Here is a 19597-nt window from a genome sequence, read left to right as displayed (position 1 = left end):
CTGAGGCAGGAGAATTGCTTGAGCCTGGGAAGCGGAGGTTGCAGTGAGCTGAGATCGTGCCACCACGCTCCAGCCTGGGTGACAGAGTGAGACCCTGTATAAAAAAAACAAACAAAAAAAAACATAACATTTCCTTGTTATTCTTTTTTTTTTTTTTTTTTTTTTGAGACAGGATCTTGCTCTGTCGCCCAGGCTGGAGTGTGGTGGTGAGATCTCGGCTCACTGCAACTTCCACCTCTTGATTCTGAGGTGATTCTCCTGCCTTAGCCTCTAGAATAGCTAGGATTACAGGGGCACACCACCACACCCAACTAATTTTTTATTTTTAGTAGAGACAGGGGTCTTACCATGTTGGCCATGCTGGTCTCGAACTCCTGACCTCAAGTGATCTGCCTGCCTTGGCCTCCCAACATGCTGGGATTACAGGCATGAGCCACCGCACCCAGCCAAGTCTCTTAACTTTTTTTTTTTTTTTTTTTTAGACGGAGTCTCTGTCACCCAGGCTGAGTGCAATGGCGTGATCTCGGCTCACTGCAACCTCTGCCTCCTGGGTTCAAGCAATTCTCCTGCCTCAGCCTCCTGAGTAGCTGGGACCACAGGTGCCCACCACTGCGCCCGGCTAATTTTTGTAATTTTTAGTAGAGACAGGGTTTCGCCATGTTGACCAGGCTGGTTTCGAACTCCTGACCTCAGGTGATCCACCCACCTCGGTCTCCCAAAGTGCTGCGATTACAGGTGTGAGCCACCGCGCCCGGCCAAATCTCTTAACTTCTAAGATTCCACTTTTATCCTTTTCTTAATTTCTTACAATTTTCTTTTTGTTATTTATTTATTTATTTATTTGGAAACAGAGTCTTACTCTGACGTCTAGGCTGGAGGGCAGTGGCGTGATCTTGACTCTCTGCAGTCTCTGCCTTCCAGGCTCAAGCCATCCTCCCACCTCAGCCACCCGAGTAGCTGGGACTACAGGTGCGTGCCACCATGCCTGGCTAATTTTTGTGGGGTTTTTTTTGTTTTTTTTTTTTGAGACAGAGCCTCACTCTGTCACCCAGGCTGGAGTGCAGTGGTGTGATCTTGGCTCACCGCAACCTCTGCCTCCCGGGTTCGAGCGATTCTCCTGCCTCAGCCTCCTGAGTAGCTGGATTACAGGTGCATGCCACCATGCCTGCCCAATTTTTATTTTTATTTTTTTTGTAGTTTTAGTAGAGACGGGGTTTCACCATGTTGGCCAGGCTAGTCTCAAACTCCTGACCTCAGGCAATCTGCCAGCCTTGACCTCCCAAAGTGCTTGGATTACAGGCGTTAGCCACTGTGCCCAGCCTCTTAATGTCTCTCAATTTGTTTGTTGAAGATTTTGGGCTATCTGACTTAAAGAATTTACTGCAGTCTGGATTTTGCTGATTACATACTCATGATGCAGTTCTAAATGTTCTGTGTCCTCGCTATGTCCTGCAAATTAGTAGCTGGATCCAGAGGCTGGATTAAACTCTGATTTGATCACTTTGGCAAGACATTAGAAGGCATATGAATCAGTGGGGCACAGTGGCTCATACCTGTAATCCCAGCATTTTGGGAGGCCGAGGCAGGTGGATCACCTGAAGTCAGGAGTTCAAGACCAGCCTGCCAAACATGGCAAAACCTTGTCTCAAATAAAAATACAAAAATTAGCCAGGTGTGGCAGCAGGTTCCTGTAATCCTAGCTATTAGGGAGGCTGAGGCATGAGAATCACTGAACCTGGGAGGTGGAGGTTGCAGTGAGCCAAGATCACACCATTGCACTTCAGCCTGGGTGACAAAGATTCCATCTCAAAAAAAAAAAAAAAAAAAGAAGGCATATAAATCTAGTTGTCTCTATGCTTGTGATTTTTTTCAAGTGTTGCCTGTATTTATTAATTCACTGGAGATTGTAAAATGGTGTTCTTAATTCTATAACTTTATTTTATTTTATCTTATTTATTTTGAGACAGGGTCTTGCTCTGTCACCCAGGCTTGAGTGCAGTGGTGTGATCCCGGCTCACTGCAGCCTCCACCTCCAGGGCTCAGGCGATCCTCCTACCTCAGCCTCCTGAGTAGCTGGGACCACAGGCACGGGCCACCACACCCAGCTATTTTTTTTTTTCTTTTGTAGAGATGGGGTTTTGCCATGTTAGCTAGGCTGGTCTTGAACTCCTGAGATCAAAGTGATCTTCCTGCCTCGGCCTCCCAAAGTGCTGGGATTACAGGCGTGAGCCACTGCACCCAGCCCTAGTCTTCATTTCTACAATGCTTTTTTTCTTGTATTTCCAGTTCTTTCCTCATTCCTTTCAGAATTAGTTCTGTCATCTCATTTCTGAGTTTTTCTAGTTCTGATTTATGTTCTTTCACGAATATATTATATCTTTTTTTGATGTCCTTTAGCTTGTTTGTATTTTGATGTTTTGTGGCACATCTTTTTGGTGTGCTTTCATTGTCTGTAGTAATGTTATTCTTCTGGTTATTTTATTTTTTAAGACAGGCTGGAACACAGTGGCATGATCACAGCTCACTGCAGTCTCGACCTCCCGGGTTCAAGTGATCTTCCCACCTCAGCCTCTTGAGTAGCTGGACCACAGGCGTGTCACCACGTCCAGCTAATTTTTGTATTTTTAGTAGAGACAGGGTTCTACCACACTGGCCAGGATGGTCTTGATCTCTTGACGTCGTGATCCACCCGCCTCGGCCTCCCAAAGTGCTGGGATTACAGGGTGAGCCACCACGCCTAGCCTTTTTGTAGACAGTCTCGCTCTGTTGCCCAGGCTGGAGTGCAGTGGCAAGATCTCAGCTCACTGCAACCTCTGCCTCCCGGGTTTAAGCGATTCTCCTGCCTCAGCCTCCCGAGTAGCTGGGAGCCAAGTAGCCACCATGCCCGGCTAATTTTTGTATTTTTAAGGCCGGGCGCGGTGGCTCACGCTTGTAATCCCAGCACTTTGGGAGGCCGAGGCGGGCGGATCACGAGGTCAGGAAATCGAGACCACAGTGAAACCCCGTCTCTACTAAAAATACAAAAAATTAGCCGGGCATGGTGGCAGGCACCTGTAGTCCCAGCTACTCGCAGAGGCTGAGGCAGGAGAATGGTGTGAACCCAGGAGGCGGAGCTTGCAGTGAGCCGAGATCGCGCCACTGCACTCCAGCCTGGGTGACAGAGCGAGACTCCATCTCAAAAAAAAAAAAAAAAAAAAAAAATTTTTGTATTTTTAGTAGAGACGGAGTTTCACCATGTTGGCCAGGCTGGTCTCGAACTCCTGACCTCAAGTGATCCGCTCGCCTAAGCCTCCCAAAGTGCTGGGATTACAGGCCTGAGCCACTGTGCCCAGCCTTGACTTTGCTACTTTTCTATTGCTCATTTTATGTGAAATTATCTGAACTGAAAGAATGAGGTGGGGTTCAGGAGAGTTTTTGTAACATTGTAGAGCTCCCTTGTCTGTTGTTTCCTGTGGCAGCTTTCTGCAATTTCCTGGCTCTGTTCCCCTCCTCCATGTTGGTCTTTAGCTCCTCATTTTTCCTCTGTTGTCCTCATCCTACTACATATTGATTCCACTCAAAGCTATTGCTTGCTTTCTTTCTTTCTTTCTTTTATTTTTTGATACAGTGTCTCATTCTGTCACCCAGGCTGAAGTGCAAGTAGCACTCTCTGCTCACTGCAGCCTCGACCTCCTGGGTTCAAGTGATCCTCTCACCTCCGCCTCCTGAGTAGCCGGGACCACAGGCGTGTGCCACCATACCCAGTTAGTTTTTTTAATTTTTGTAGAGACGGGGTCTTGCTATGTTGCCTGGGCTAGTCTCAAACTCCAGGGCTCAAGTGATCCTTCTGCCTTGGCCTCCCAAAGTGCTGGGATTACAGGCATGAGCCACTGCGCACATCCCCTCTCCCAGGAATTTATCCTCAGTGTGGGGCATGGTAATAGAAGGAAGCCCTCATGGATCAGTTTTGACAGTTTGTAGGGAACCAAACCTGTTCCTGCCCTTTAGTCCTTCTCACTATGGGCCCCTTTCACTCACTTGCTATTTCATTTTGTTTTATTTTTTATTTATTTTATTATTTTTTTTTGTGATGGAGTCTTGCTCTGTCGCCCAGGCTGGAGTGCAGTGGCCCGATCTTGGCTCACTGCAACCTCTGCCTCCCGGGTTCACGCCATTCTCCTGCCTCAGCCTCCCGAGTAGCTGGGACTACAGGCGCCCGCCACTGCGCCCGGCTAATTTTTTGTATTTTTAGTAGAGACGGGGTTTCACGTGTTAGCCAGGATGATCTCGATCTCCTGACCTTGTGATCTGCCCGTCTCGGCCTCCCAAAGTGCTGGGATTACAGGCGTAAGCCACCGCGCATGGCCCAGAATTCTTTGTTTTGAGATAGGGTCTTGCTCTGTCGTCCAGGTTGGAGTGCAGTGGCGCAATCTTGGCTCACTGCAGCTTGACCTTCCAGGCTCAAGCGATCCTTCCAAGCTCAGCCTCTGCAATAGCCAGGACTACAGCTGTGCACCACCGCGCCTGGCTAATTTTTTTGTAGATATGGGATTTCTCCGTGTTGCCCAGGCTGGTCTGGAAGTCCTGGGCTCAAGCAATCCTCCCGCCTCGGCCTCCCAAAGTGCTGGAATTACAGTGTGAGCCACCATGCCCGACCTCAGAATTCTTGATAACCCTGTGAGGATGGCTTAAGCTATACTCAGGTGTGTGACCTTGTACAAGTTACTAGCCTGTCTAGGCCTGTTTCCTTACTTACAAAATAGGGACAAGAATAAACCTACCTCATAGTCATGAGCATTACATGAACTGTTATATCTTAGAAGCTCAGAAATGCCTGGTGGTGAATGCTGTAAATATACCCTTATCATTATTAGTGAGTACCTAGGTTGTGCATCCACCGTTGGGTGCTTTACACACATTAAATATTACTTGTCAGAATAGCCATGGGGGGGAGGTACTATCATAATGACACTTTAGATATGAAGAAACTGACGTTTTGAGGGACTGGATGATTAAATCTCTGACTCCAAACACACGCTTCCTCCAACGCGGTTTGGCCTTGGAAAGGAAAGCAGCTTCTTTCAAGACACCCCTGAGCGAGAAAGTCGCGTCATCCGGGGGCTCCCACTGCCCGAGCCCACCACGTGGCAGTCTGGGCGGAATGCCTCTCCCCACTTTCTGAGTGGGCGAGGCCTGACTCCAGCCCCGGCCCTCCGCTCTAGACCTGGTACCAATGTAGATGCAATCCAAACTCCCAGAAATGTGCCGCCTTCCATAATCCCCAGCTGTCCACTACAGGTGGTAAACTCCCCTGCTGCTCAATGTGGCGTAAATCTTCCCTTCCATAGCTGCGGGACCACAGCTCACCGACCTGGGACGAACGACAAAGACAGGGACAGAATTCCATCTCGCAGGCAGTAATTCCGCCCCTCCCCGCCCCGCCCCGTCCCTTCCCGCCCCGCCCCGCCCCGTCCCGTCCCGTCCCGTCCCGTCCAGCTCTTCTAGCCCTGCCCCGCTGCTCTAGCCCAACCGCTCCCCACTGTTGGCCCCGCCCCTCCCCGCCCCGTCCAGCTCTTCTCGCCCCGCCCCACTCTTCTCGCCCCGCCCCTCTTCTCGCCCAACTGCTCCCCGCTGTTGGCTCCGCCCCTCGCCTCCGCCACGTTCCCCCGCCCCTCCCCCACCACCCCCGCCCCGCCCCTCTCCTCGCCCAACCGCCCACCTCTGTTGGCCCCGCCCTCCCATCTAAGTCACGCCTCCCAGTAGGTCAATTTAGCGTCTCCAGCTCCAGAGCCCAGACTCCTCATTGGGCGCAGCACTATTCCCGCCTCTTCCTTGGGTCGCGAGCGCCGAACTCATCGAACGCAGCCAATGGGTGACACAACGGCAGCGCGGCGGGAGGTTCGATTGACCCGGTCTTGGCGGGTCTGTGAGTCTTGGCGGCTGTTAACGCGCGCTTTGGGAACAGGAAGGTTGAGAGAGAGGTGCTGGGGTCTGCGTCTATCTCCGTCACTCTTTTCAGCCCCCTCCTGGTATTCCCCTCCTAACCTGGGTCTTTTACAAGCCCCGCGTGGCTTCCTGCTCGACCTCCCTGAGTCTGATCCTGGTTTCCACCTCCAGCCCTGGGAAATCTCCTTTATCCGGACTCGCCCTCCCCACCCGGGCCTCGGACTTTCACCACAGCTTCTCTCTCCTGGCCAGTGATTACCCACCCCCACTCCCACCCCGCCCCGCCGCGCAACGACCTCCTCCCTTCACCCGGACTGGGACCATCATCCCCACTCCACTCCGCCCAGTCTGGGACTCCACCTGCCTCCTCCCCAATCCCACACTAATCTCTGCTTGGTCTCTTCCTCTTTGGCCTAATCTCTCGTCTCGGCTTACTGGGGACGGCCACTCTCACAGTTTGGGTCCAAACCCCAGTTCCTGGATGGATTCCTGCCATCCATGCCCCCTCTTTGATTAGCTGGTCCTCTCAATAATGTAGCAGCCCCCTCTACAGATTAGACCCTGGTCCTACACTCTTAGCCGCTGCCTGCTTTTGACCTTTGGCTCATGGGTACTTGACGTTTTAAACTCCTAGGCCCAGGATGGTAAGTGTGGGCCTAGGGGAGACTGGGAGTAGCCCTGGGTCAGGGTCTAGTAGGCCTAGGCTGCAGGATCCTTGCAGGCACTGTTTCTGTTCTCCCCTTACAGAGGAGGAGCTTGGCTCCCAGCCAGCTGGCCAAGAGACAGCCTGAACGCAGGTCCTGTGATGATGAAGACTGGCAACCTGGCCTAGTGGTGAGCACTACAAGGGGACGGGGAAGGTGGGTAGAGCTGTTTGGACAGAAAAGAAGCCAGGACTTGGTTTCTAGGGTTACATAGCCAACTCCAGATGCCTGTTTTGTATGTTCAGTAAACTTTTAGTGAGTACTTACTAGGTGTCAGGCATTGAACAAGATTAGTAAAATCTTTATCCTCAGGGTAGTCACTAGAAGCTAATATAGCCTCAGTTTTCCTGGTGGGAAAAGATAAGCAAAAGAGCCAGTTGGATTGGACCTTTTGACTCTGTTTGGAAAAAAGGGCTACACAACAGCAATTAGCAGCCAGCTCTTTTGCTCTTTGTCCCCTGCCCAGTGTCACAGAACAGTAGAGCGTTCTGGGCCTACCTTAGAGTCCTGGGCTCACTTGGGCCTAGATCTGACAGGTTGTGTCCTTCCAGTCCTTGCTCATACTCAAGTACAGTATATTCTACTTTAGGGTGGGCCCTGGGCTCTGCTTCCTGTCTTGGAGGCTTGTTGGGGCTGGCTGTGGGCAGGACCTATGTAAACCAAAATAAATAGGACAGTGCAGCATGGACTTCAGAGAATAAGAGCAGTTCAAGAAGTGGGGGCTTGGCCACTGGAACTTTGAAGGAAGGGATCAGCTACGCAAGGACTAGAAGGCAATTTTTGGCAGGAGCAGTGTGTGAATAAGGTGTGGGGTAGGGGTGCTGGTATTTGTTTCAGGTGTGTCTTATAGGATCACTGAGGCTTCAAATATCCTGGCAAGCTGGTACAAGTGGGTTCTTGCCTAATGGCTTGATGGGGCTCGCTCAACAGTTGTACCGTGGTGTGCAAGGGGCTCCTCTACCTGTGAAGGAGGCACATTGGCTGCCCCTTGCCACGTACATCTCTGCAGCTGGGTCTGCTGACAGTTGCTGGTTGCTTCTGAAGATGCTTTTAGTGCCAGTGTCCTCACGGCCATGGGTGGCCTGAGTGGGGAGTGGCCTCAGTGGCCTGGGAGTTGAAGGCAGCTGTATTCTTGCCCCTTGGAAACTCAGCAAAATGTTTGGTTGCTCCATCATTCCATGGAGCTTTTGGAGTGAAGCTTTAGGGCCACCACGACTCCATGCTGTTGGTAGACTTGCTCTTCAGAGGCCCATTTTATTTACCTCTCCCATTGCCCCCGCTCAGTTTAGGCAGGTTATTTAACCTCATTAAGCTCTAGTTTTCTCACCTCTTAAATAAGGATAATAAATCTATATAATAGAGTTGCTATGAAGATGATACACTATGGCGTGTGAAGAATTTAGCACAGTGCCTGGCACTTAATAAGCACTTCAAGTGTTAGTTGCCATTATGGTGATTTCTGTGGTCTTCTAGACTTCACCTTTCCCAATTCTCTCTCCTAGACTCCTAGGAAACGGAAATCCAGCAGTGAGACCCAGATCCAGGAGTGTTTCCTGTCTCCTTTTCGGAAACCTTTGAGTCAGCTAACCAATCAACCACCTTGTCTGGACAGCAGTCAGCATGTAAGCCAGAACTGCAACCTGCATGTGTATGTCTGTGCCCAGTCACTCAGCCTAGGTAGACTCCTGTCCCTGTAGACTCCCTCAGTGCTTTCTAGAGTAGCCAGAAGACACACATCTATAGGGGCTTTGGACCTGCCCACAGCTTCTGCGGCCTGCTTAGAGAGGTGTGCCTGACTTGTGCCTGGTTTATAGTAGCTACATGGGCACCAGATATCAGATGGTTCAGATTCCTGAGGAAAGGAGGGTAAAGGAACTAGGATCCTCATGTCAGCTCAGACTCTGACTCTGTATATGACTTTAAGGAGTACCAGAGTCATGTATTTCCTCTAGTAAAGTCAAACTTTTTTTTTTTTTTTTTTGAGAAGGAGTCTCGGTCTTTTACCCAGGCTGGAGTGCAGTGGCACGATCTCGGCTCACTGCAGGCTCCGCCCCCCGGGGGTTCACGCCATTCTCCTGCCTCAGCCTCCTGCGTAGCTGGGACTACAGGCGCCCGCCACCTCGCCTGGCTAATTTTTTGTATTTTTAATGGAGACGGGGTTTCACCGTGTTAGCCAGGATGGTCTCGATCTCCTGACCTCGTGATCCGCCCGCCTCGGCCTCCCAAAGTGCTGGGATTACAGGCGTGAGCCACCGTGCCCGGCCAGTAAAGTCAAACTTAATCACCACCATGGCAGGTTCTGTGCATTGCCTCATGTAATTCTCACATTTTAAGATGAGAAAACTGAGTCTCAGAAGGGTTAAGTAATTTGCTCAGAGTAGGTGGGGCAGATCTGCCTATCTCCAAAGCTTTTCCACTAAGCTTTATGCGGAATGTTTTGAAGGAAAAGTAGGAATACATAATGGAGATTAGTCATTTGTGCATTCAGCAAACATTTAAAAACAGTTTTGTGGCCGGGTGGGGTGGCTCACGCCTGTAATCCCAGCACTTTGGAAGGCTGAGATGGGTGGATCACCTGAGGTTAGGAGTTTGAGACCAGCCTGGCCAACATGGTGAAACCCCGTCTCTACTAAAAATACAAAAGTTAACTGGGCATGGTGTCATACCCCTGTAGTCCCAGCTACTCAAGTGAGGCATGAGAATCACTTGAACCTGGGAGGCAGAGGTTGCAGTGAGTCAAGATCACGCCACTGCACTCCAGCCTGGGCAAGAGTGAGACTCGGTCTCAAAAAAAAAAAAAAAAAAAAAAAAAAAAAACTAAATGAAAACAGTTTTGGGCCAGGTGCAGTGGCTCATGCCTGTAATCCCAGCACTTTGGGAGGCCGAGGCGAATGGATCACCTGAGGTCAGGAGTTCAAGACCAGCCTGGCCAACATGGCGAAATCCCGTCTCTATTAACAATACAGAGAAAATTAGCCAGGCATGGTGGTGCATGCCTGTAATCCCAGCTACTTGGGAGGCTGAGGCAGGAGAATCACTCAAATCCAGGAGGCAGAGGTTGCAGTGAGCCGAGATCATGCCATTGCACTCCAGCATGGGCGACAAGAGTGAAAATCCGTCCCCAAAACAAAACAAAACAAAAAAAACAACAGTTTTGTGTAATACTTGATAAATATAGATATATCACATAAGTTATAAAACACACCCGTGAACCCATCATCCAGAACTAGAACACTGTCAAACCCATAATCCCTTTTCCCATCCCCAGAGGTAATCACTATCTTGAATTGTATCCATCATCTTTTGCTTTTATGATAGTTTTAGCATACATATAAAAATCACTAATACAGCCTTGGCAACAGAGTGAGACTCCACCTCAAAAAAAAAAAAATTACTAATACATCGTTTAATTGGTTTTCTGAACTTTAAAAAATGGTGTTGGGTGGGCATGTTGGTTCACGCCTGTAATCCCAGCATTCTGGGAGGCCAAGGTAGGCGGACAGCTTGAGCTCAGGAGTTTGAGACTAACTCAGGCAACATGGTGAAACCGCATCTCTACCAAAAATACAAAAAAAATTAGCTGGGCATGGTGGCGTGTGCCTGTTGTCCCAGCCACTTGGGAGGCTGACATGGGAGGATCACTTGAGCCTGGGAGGCAGAGGTTGCAGTGAGCCGAGATTGGCACCACTGCACTCCAGCCTGGGTGACAGAGTGAGACCCCATCTCAAAAGAAAGAAAATGGTGTTAAAATGGTGTGTAATCCTCTGGGACTGTTTCATTCAGGATTTGTTCAAAGTTGTCCTGTGTAACTACATGGCATAAGTGCAGTTGTGGGAGTGCACAACAGGAGACCTATGGGTCTGGAGATTGGGGAAGACCTGCCTCTGAGAGATGTGCTGTTAAGTCTTGAAAGATATGAGGGGTTAGACAGGTGAAGGGAGTGAAAAACATTCTAATAGAAGGAACAGCTTATTGGAAAGCCTGGCAGCAATAGAGGCAGGTACTGAAAAGAGATTATGGGGAGTTGGGGGATGGTGGTGAGAGATGAGAGTCGGAGAGCTGTGCAGAGGCGAAGAGTGGAAGGCCTTTCAGAAGCCAGGCTAGGAGAGTCTGGACTAAGGTCACTGAAGAGCTTTAGAAGTGTTTTAAGTGGGGGTAGGAGGTAACAGCAGTATAGAATATCTGTTGGATGGGGAGAGACTGGGGGTAGGGAAACTAGTGAGAAAGCTATTGCAGGTGGCCAAGCAAGAGAGGATTATGGCCTGGACATGGGTTTTAGGGGAATGGGGAATGGGAAGAAGTAGGTGGATTTTGAGAGATACTTAAAAATTACAAGCGGAAAAACTTGGGATTGATTACATGTGGGGAGAGGGAAAATTGAGGATGAAGTTGGGATTTTAGGCTTGGGCAAGGTAGATGGATGGTGGTATCATTTGCTGAGATAGGGAACACAGAAGAAGAATGGCATTTGGTGGGAGGGAGATGGCAGGCACTGTAATCAGGAGGCCCATGAAGTTGAATGTATTATACAAAAGCTATTCTCTTTTAATAGCAAAGTTACAGAAATAGAACAGAAGATACACAACATTAAAAATGTACTTGCAGGCCAGGTGTGGTGGCTCACACCTGTAATCCCAGCACTTTGGGAGGCTGAGGCAGAAGGATCACTTGAGCCCAGGAGTTTGAGACTAACTTGAGCAACGTAGTGAGACCCTATTTCTAAAAAACAATAAATAAATTGGCTGGATGTGGTTGCATGTGACCGTAGTCCCAGCTACTCTGGAGGCTGAGGTGGGAGGATCGTTTGAGCTGAGGAGGTCAAGGGTGCAGTGACCTGTGATACTGTCACTGCACTCCACCCTGGGTGACAGAGACCCTGTCTCAAAAGGAAAAAAAAATACTTGCATATAGGAAAATTCAGAAAAGTATAGTTAATGGGTAGAATCTGCTGTATGATAAGAATGCTACTAACACTGTTTAGTTGCTGTCGGTAAGAAATTGTATTTTAAAAAATCCATTGTCCAGAAGATATGAACAGGTTTGTTTATAGTTGTTATGAAATTGAAGTGCTGAAACTTGTTCACTGAAACATTTTGACTTGTATTAATTCTTTTTTTTTTTTTTTTTTTTTTTTTTTTTGAGACGGAGTCTTTCTCTGTCCCCCTGGCTGGAGTGCAGTGGCGCGATCTCGGCTCACTGCAAGCTCCACCTCCCAGGTTCACGCCATTCTCCTGCCTCAGCCTCCCAAGTAGCTGGGACTACAGGCGCCTGCCAACACGCCCGGCTAATTTTTTTTTGTATTTTTAGTAGAGATGGGGTTTCACCGTGTTAGCCAGGATGGTCTCGATCTCCTGACCTTGTGATCCGCCCACCTCGGCCTCCTAAAGTGCTGGGATTACAGGCTTGAGCCACCGCACCCGGCCAACTTGTATTAATTCTTTACATCTCTACATTTATATTAAGAATGCACACAAAAGGCCGGGTTCGGTGGCTCACGCCTGTAATCCCAGCACTTTGGGAGGCCTAGGCGGGCGGATCACAAGGTCAGGAGATCGGAGATCGAGACCATCCTGGCTAACACGGTGAAACTCCGTCTCTAGTAAAAAATACAAAAAATTAGCTGGGCGTGGTGGCGGGCGCCTGTAGTCCCGGCTACTCAGGAGGCTGAGGAATGGCGTGAACCCAGGAGGTGGAGCTTGCAGTGAGCCGAGATTGCGCCACTGCGCTCCAGCCTGGTGACAGAGCGAGACTCTGTCTTTTTTTTTTTTTTTTTTTTTGAGACGGAGTCTCGCTCTGTCGCCCAGGCTGGAGCGCAGTGGCGCGATCTCGGCTCACTGCAAGCTCCGCCTCCCGGGTTCACGCCATTCTCCTGCCTCAGCCTCTCCGAGTAGCTGGGACTACAGGCGCCCGCCACCACGCCCGGCTAATTTTTTGTATTTTTAGTGGAGACGGGGTTTCACCGTGGTCTCGATCTCCTGACCTCGTGATCTGCCCGCCTCGGCCTCCCAAAGTGCTGGGATTACAAGCGTGAGCCACTGCGCCCGGCCACGAGACTCTGTCTTAAAAAAAAAAAAAAAAAAAAAAAAAAAAATTCACACAAAAAATGAAAATGGAAAAACTGCAATACCTGATTTCTGTCCCCTATTTTTCTACTCACAGTGATATACTTAGGTACTTTTTTTTTTTTTTTTTTGAGACAGGGTCTTGTGCTCTCACCCAGGCTGGAGTGCAGTGGTGCTATGTTGGCTCACCTCCTTACTTATCTCCATTCTCCTTCAGCTGGAGCTTGGTGAGCTAACACTGCACTTAGAGAGCGATGGTGATCTTTAATTCCTTTTAAAATCAGAAGAAAAAAATACATAGTAATCCAGCCTGATTATATTATTATATTTATCTTTATACCAACGCAGTCTTTTTTGTTTTTGTTTTTTCTTTTTTTTGATAGGGAGTCTTGCTCTGTCGCTCAGAATGGAGTGCGGTGGCATGATCTTGGCGCACTGCAACCTCCGCCTCCCAGGTTCAGGCAATTCTCCTGCCTCAGCTTCCTGAGTAGCTGGGATTACAGGCACCCGCCACCACACCTGGCAAATTTTTGTATTTTTAGTAGAGACACGGTTTTACCATGTTGGCCAGGCTGGTCTTGAACTCTTGACCTTGAGTGATCTGCCTGCCTTGGCCTCCCAAAATGCTAGTATTACAGGCGTGAGCCACTGCATCTGGCCTCTTTTTTTTTTTTTTTTAATGGAGGAAGGGGTCCCAAAGGCAAAAGTGCCTGGGTCCCACAAGAGTCATAGTGTGGCCTTGGAGATGAGGACTTTAGCCTTAGACATGATGATTTTGAAGTCCCTGCAGGAGATCTAGGTCTGGAGTCAGTTGTAAATGTGGATGTGGAGTAAGGTATAACTAGAAATACACCTGGGACTCATTAGCATAGATATATTTTATACCTGGTAAGTGGATTGGTGAATGTGTAGTCAGAAGATCTGAGGGCTAAACCCTGAGCCCTGGGGAGCACTGACTTTTTTTTTTTCTTCTCTGAGACGGGGTCTTGCTGTGTCACCCAGGCTGGAGTGCAGTGGCGCGATCTCGGCTCACTGCAGCCTCAGTCGTAGGCTCGGGGATTGCTGCCACCTCAGCCTCTGGAGTAGCTAGGACCACAGGCGTGTGCCACCAAACCTGGCTAACTTTTAAATGATATGTAGAGACCAGGTCTCACTGTGTTGCCCAGGCAGGTTTCAAACTCCTGGGTTCTAGCAATCCTCCTGTCTTGGCCTCCCAGAGTGCTGGGATTACAGACGTGAGTCACTGCAGCTGGTTGGGAGCACTGAGCTCTGGGGGTGGGGTGAGTGTTAAAAGGCAGAGGAAAAAGCTCGTTAGGGGACTGAAGATGAGATCCCAGAAAGGTGGAGAGTAGTGTCATGGAAATCAAAGGCAGGAAATATTTGAGGAGTGGCCAGCTTTGTCAAGTAAGATACATGTCCATTGGAATTAGGGTCATGTAGGCCATTCGTGATCTTGGCCAGAGTGGAAGGGGCAGAAGACAGGAAGATTGGGAGGAAAGAAGGGGAGCTATATAACTTACTAGAAGTTTGCCTGTGGAGGGGAGGAGATAAGCAATCAAATGAATATTTGTTTTTAAGATAGGAGATAATTAAGTCCATTTTAAATGCTGGTAAGAGCTAGTAGAGAGGGAGAGGTTGAGATACAAGAGTGATCAGTCATAACCGAGTGATTCTCTGCAGAAATGGGAAGCTTTAGCCCTGGTGGGGAGGAGGGATGCTGTCTCTTATCTATCAGAAGGAAAGATTGGTATGAATTATCAGTAACCAAATGAACAGAGAATGAGAGCATGCTCCCTCCCCTGCCCCCTGCTATAGAGACTGGTGAGTCACCAAACCAGATCCCTGAAGGTTGGCCATTCCTTTTTTTTTTTTTTTTTTTTTTTTGAGACATGGTCTTGCTCTGTGACCCAGGCTGGAGTGCAGTGGTGCGATCTCAGCTCACTGCAGCCTCTGCCTGCCAGGCTCAAGTGATTCTTGTGCCTCAGCCTCCCAAGTAGCTGGAATTATAGGTGTCCACCACCACACCCAGCTCAGTTTTTTGTACTTTTATTAGAGACGGGGTTTCACCATGTTGGCAAGGCAGGTCTTGAACTCCTGACCTCAAGTGACCTGCCCGCCTTGGCCTCCCAAAGTGCTGGGATTACAGGCGTGCACTGTACTCAGCAGGCCATTCCATTTTGCAGGCTGAGCCCTCAGACGTTTTTGGCCAGGGGTCTCCACATTCTTCCTTACCAGTTATGCAAGCCTGTAGTTCTCCCTGCAGAACCTATGGTTCCTGTGTTCTATTGAAAGTCTTTTTAAATTTAGAGCATAAATTCTTGGCTACTCAGAGCCTCAAATCTAGCCTTCTATACTGATAATTTTGAAAATATTTCTGTTGTAGAATTGATGCCAAATTAAAAAGAAAATTAGGGTCCATCTCCTTTTCCTCTCATTTGACTTAAGAGTAGCTTTTTTTTTTTCCTTTGAGGCAGGTCTTGCTGTCACACAGGCTGGAGTGCAGTGGTGTAATCGTAGCTCACTGCAGCCTTGAACTCCTAGGCTCAAGTGATCTTCCTGCCTCAGCCTTCTGAGTAGCTGGGACCATGTGCCGCAGTGCCTGGGTAATTTTTAAATTTTGTGTACAGGGTGTGTGTGGGGGGGTCTCACTACATTGCCTAGGGTGGTCTCAAAATCCTGGGCTTAAGCAGTCCTCCCACCTCAGCCTCCCAAAGCACTGGGGTTATAGGCATGAGCCACTGCACTGGCCAAGGGTCCTTTTTGTTAGCATCTTTCATAATGATTATCATTGCTGTTCATAGTTACAATCATGCTAATTAAAAATAGTAAAGGCTGGGCATAGTGGCTCATGCCTATAATCCCAGCACTTTGGGAGGCCAAGGTGAGAAGATCCCTTGAGCCAGGATTTAGAGACTGCAGTGAGGTATGATCACCACTATTGTACTCCAGCCTGGGTGACAAAATGAGACCCTGTCTGTTTAGAAAAAAAAAAAGTCAATAAAGGATTTTATTGAGATGCAAATAAACAAAAGCATTTGAGTTTTTTGCCAACTTTGCCCTTATGTTATTTTGTGTGATATTGTCATGTTATTTAGTGTGATAAGGAAGTTCATTTCTACATACTTGTTTTCTGTCTTCTAATATCACAAAAAAAATTCATTAATTTTTTTTAATTTAAAGTACATTTGGCCGGGCGCGGTGGCTCACGCTTTTAATCCCAGCACTTTGGGAGGCCGAGGCGGGCGGATCACGAGGTCAGGAGATCGAGACCACTGTGAAACCCCGTCTCTACTAAAAATACAAAAAATTAGCCGGGCGTGGTGGCGGGCGCCTGTAGTCCCAGCTACTCGGAGAGGCTGAGGCAGGCGAATGGCATGAACACGGGAGGCGGAGCTTGCAGCGAGCCGAGATCGCGCCACTGCACTCCAGCCTGGGTGAGAGCGCGGGACTCTGTCTCAAAAAAAAAAAAAAAAAAAAAAAAAGGTACATTTGAGGCCAGGTGCGATGGCTCATGCCTGTAATCCCAGCACTTTGGGACGCCAAGGTGGACGGATCACTTGAGGTCAGGAGTTCAAGACCAACCTGGCCAACATGGTAAAACCCTGTTTCTATTAAAAATACCAAAATTAGCCAGCTCTGGTGGCGTGTGCCTGTAGTCCCAGCTACTTGGGAGGCTGAGGCAGGAGAATTGCTTGAACCCGGGAGGTGGAGGTTGCAGTGAGCTGAGATTGCGCCATTGCACTCCAGCCTGGGCGACAGAGCGAGACTCCGTCTCAAAAAAAAAAAAAAAAAACCCAAAAAACAAACTACATTTGAGTTTCTAGACATTTATGATGTGTGAAGAAATGAGTCAAAAAACAAAGGTAAAAATATCAGGGCAGGCTTTTTTTCCTATTAGACTATATTTTATGCTAGAAGGGGCAATTTTTCATTACTGCTTTTTCCACTAATATATTCCCATTAAAACTACCTTCAGGGTCTCTGCTCTTTGTTTCTCTTTACTCTCTTGGGTTCCACCTCTGGTTTTGTTGAGGCTCACAGGCTATCACAGTTCCACAAAGGGCTCAGGTGTGTGTGGATCAGAACTTCCATGGGGGCTGTCAGAATTAGCTCAGTGTTAATTTTTCTGCCTTCTCTGCCCCTGCCCCAGCCCCATAGCCCATGGAATAATGCTGGTTCAAGGCAGAAGTGCTTGTACAGAGGCTTCTTGCCTTTAGGTGGAGGAGTCATCAGTGCTACCTCTCTAGGACCCACATATGTCTACCTGCTGTCACCCTTGTCCCACTTGCTTTTTCTTAGTGTTGGGCTTAGCTTCTCATGTCCCTTTCTCATGTTCCTTCTCTTGTGCTTTACATGGCAGGAAGCTGCTGGGTCTGGGCTGATCTGCATGGCTGTACTCAAACAGAGTGGGTGAGAGGCCATGCTGCCTACTGAGTACAAGTAAGGACCCTAGAACCAGGAAAGTCCTGCATTTGTAATGGCTTTGTGACTTGAGAAAGTGACTTAATCACTCTGAGCCTCAGTTTGCTCATCTTTAAAATGGAAACACCAGTAATATATGGACCTCATACAGCTGTTAGGATTAAATGGTAACATGAATGCAAGAGGCTTAGCTCTGTGTCTAGCATACATTGGTAGCCATCATTATTTTTATTTATATTTTTAAATATATATTTTTAAAATAGAAATGGGGTCTTGCTATATTGCCCAGGCTGGTCTCGAGCTCCCAGACCTAAGTGATCCTCCTGCCTTGGCCTCCCAAAGTGTTAGGATTACAGGTGTGAGCCACCATGCCCGGCCTGGTGTTGTTAATATTATTTTATTAATACGATGGCTCCCATTTCTCCTACTATCACTACTCTTTGATGAGCTGTTTAGTTCCCAAGGAGGCTGATGTGAGTATTAGATATATTAGACAGAACTGATGTGGCCAAAAAAAAAAAAAGAATTGTGAGGCGTGCTTGGGAAGGTGTAACCCTATATGACAGTGGTTAAACCCAGGCATTATAATTATCCGTTATTACTCAGGTTGGCTAAGTCTGTGGTATTTGCTTTCCAAGGTGCCATACCCTAGGGAAGAGCTAGGTATGCTCACTGGCATGGTCTTTAATGAGTGAATGGTTTCCTGGGTTCTAAGCCTCGTGGTTGACTGAGGCTGGGCCCTTCTGCTATCCCTGGATATTTGTAGAACCTTACATAAAGCCTCGAAGATGGACGCTGTTCTACAAAACCTAATGTGAAGCATATCATGATATTGTCCCATAACATCTCCAGTCAGTCCTGAATCCCTGTTTCTCGTTTCTTTTTAGGAAGCATTTATTCGAAGCATTTTGTCAAAGCCTTTCAAAGTCCCCATTCCAAATTATCAAGGTAAAATGGAGGTTTTTCTATTTTTGAAATCAGCCATATGTATGTGTGCCTGAATAAATTAAAAACCTGCTTTTGTAAATACAAGCTTAGCTGGGAATTGAAGGTGCCAGTCCAGCGGTGGCTGTGTTTGGGGTGACCCTCCTCAGGCCTGCATGAAAACTGTGTTAGCCTCAGTAAGGGCTGCCAAGACTAACTGCCCCTCATCTTCTTGGTAGAGGTGTCCTGGTGCTCAGAAAGCTCCTGGTGGGCCAAGATGGCTGATGGACCTGGGCTTCATTCAATCCAAGTGCATTCAGTAGCATCCCTTTTATGAGGCTGACTGTGTGGGAGGCCTAGATTCGATAAGGTTTTTCCCTGTCTTATGTAGGGTACAGCATTATGCTAAAACTGGGGCTTGGAGGAATAGGGAGGCCAGCTTTCTCTCTCTCTCTTTTTTTTTTTTTTTTAAATGTAATAGAGATAGGATTTCACTATCTTGACCAGGCTGATCTCGAACTCCTGGGCTCAAGCGATCCTCCCACCTCGACCTCTCAAAAAGTGTTGGGACTACAGGCTTGAGACACTACGCTTGGCTGTGGCCAGCTCTCAGAAAGCTCCATGAAAGCGCCCTTTAGAATTTCAGGCCTTCCCAGGATTGTCTTGAGTTGAAATGAACCAGATCTGGCACCTCAGAAGTTTGTAATTGAATGGGAGAAATAAAATGGGAAAAGCTCTGATTCAAAGCAGAATAATTCTGGGGGCTGGGCATGGTGGCTCATGTCTGTAATACCAGCACTTTGGGAGGCCAAGGTGGGCAGATCACCAGAGGTCAGGAGTTCAAGACCAGCCTGGACAACATGGTGAAACCCTGTCTCTACTAATACAAAAATTAGCTGGGTGTGGTGGCGGGAGCCTATAATCCCAGCTTCTTGGGAGGCTGAGGCAGGAGAATTGCTTGAACCTGGGAGGCAGAGGTTGCAGTGAGCCGAGATTGTGCCACTGCACTCCAGCCTGGGCAACAAAGTGAGACTCCATCTCAAAAAAAAAAAGCAGAATGGGATAATGGTCATATAGAGATGCCCAAACTGAGTTTGGAGGCATTCTCAGAGAGAGAGGGTCATATGGGAGCTCAGGAAAGGTTATGTGAAGGACAAGTATTTGAGTTGGGCTTGCTGGAGCTCCTAAACATAGGTTCAGGTGACGGAATGATTATTGGTTTGTAGGTCCTCTGGGCTCTCGGGCATTGGGCCTGAAAAGGGCTGGGGTCCGCCGGGCCCTCCATGACCCCCTGGAAAAAGATGCCTTGGTTCTGTATGAGCCTCCCCCACTGAGCGCTCATGACCAGCTGAAGCTTGACAAGTATGTGCACTGGTATTTCATAAGCAGTTCTGGTTCTCTGTACATGCACGCATACTTGGGAGGGCAGAGGGTATTTTGGTGTGATTTCTCTTTAGGATTCACATATGTTTTCAGAGAGTAGATGATTGGGGAAGGAGATTGCCTGGGGAAGAGCCTGTGGTCATGTCCAGTGAGTGGGCATTCCTCATCCCCTCCTGC

General features: G+C 48.3%; 1 protein-coding gene across 12 annotated transcripts in view; it reads left to right on the top strand.

The window, feature by feature from the left end:
• The first annotated feature begins 5777 nt into the window (after positions 1-5777).
• RAD54L (RAD54 like) overlaps positions 5778-19597 on the top strand; it is a 35676-nt gene continuing 21856 nt past the window's right edge. For 6 of the 12 annotated variants that reach the window (XM_063627631.1, XM_063627629.1, XM_063627630.1 and 3 more), the window contains exons 1-5: positions 5862-6569; positions 6673-6759; positions 8132-8251; positions 18001-18061; positions 19264-19399. In XM_063627631.1, the coding sequence (XP_063483701.1) occupies positions 6567-6569; positions 6673-6759; positions 8132-8251; positions 18001-18061; positions 19264-19399 (407 nt within the window). In that variant the 5' untranslated portion in view covers positions 5862-6566. Of the gene's footprint in view, positions 6570-6672; positions 6760-8131; positions 8252-18000; positions 18062-19263; positions 19400-19597 lie in introns of those variants that run through there. The other 6 variants (XM_055255435.2, XM_063627628.1, XM_063627632.1 and 3 more) reach the window with 6 other exon arrangements.

This window comes from Symphalangus syndactylus, chromosome 12 (genome assembly GCF_028878055.3).
Source record: "Symphalangus syndactylus isolate Jambi chromosome 12, NHGRI_mSymSyn1-v2.1_pri, whole genome shotgun sequence".
Classification (NCBI taxonomy): Eukaryota; Metazoa; Chordata; class Mammalia; order Primates; family Hylobatidae; genus Symphalangus; species Symphalangus syndactylus.
This window is presented reverse-complemented; position numbering and strand designations above follow the sequence as displayed.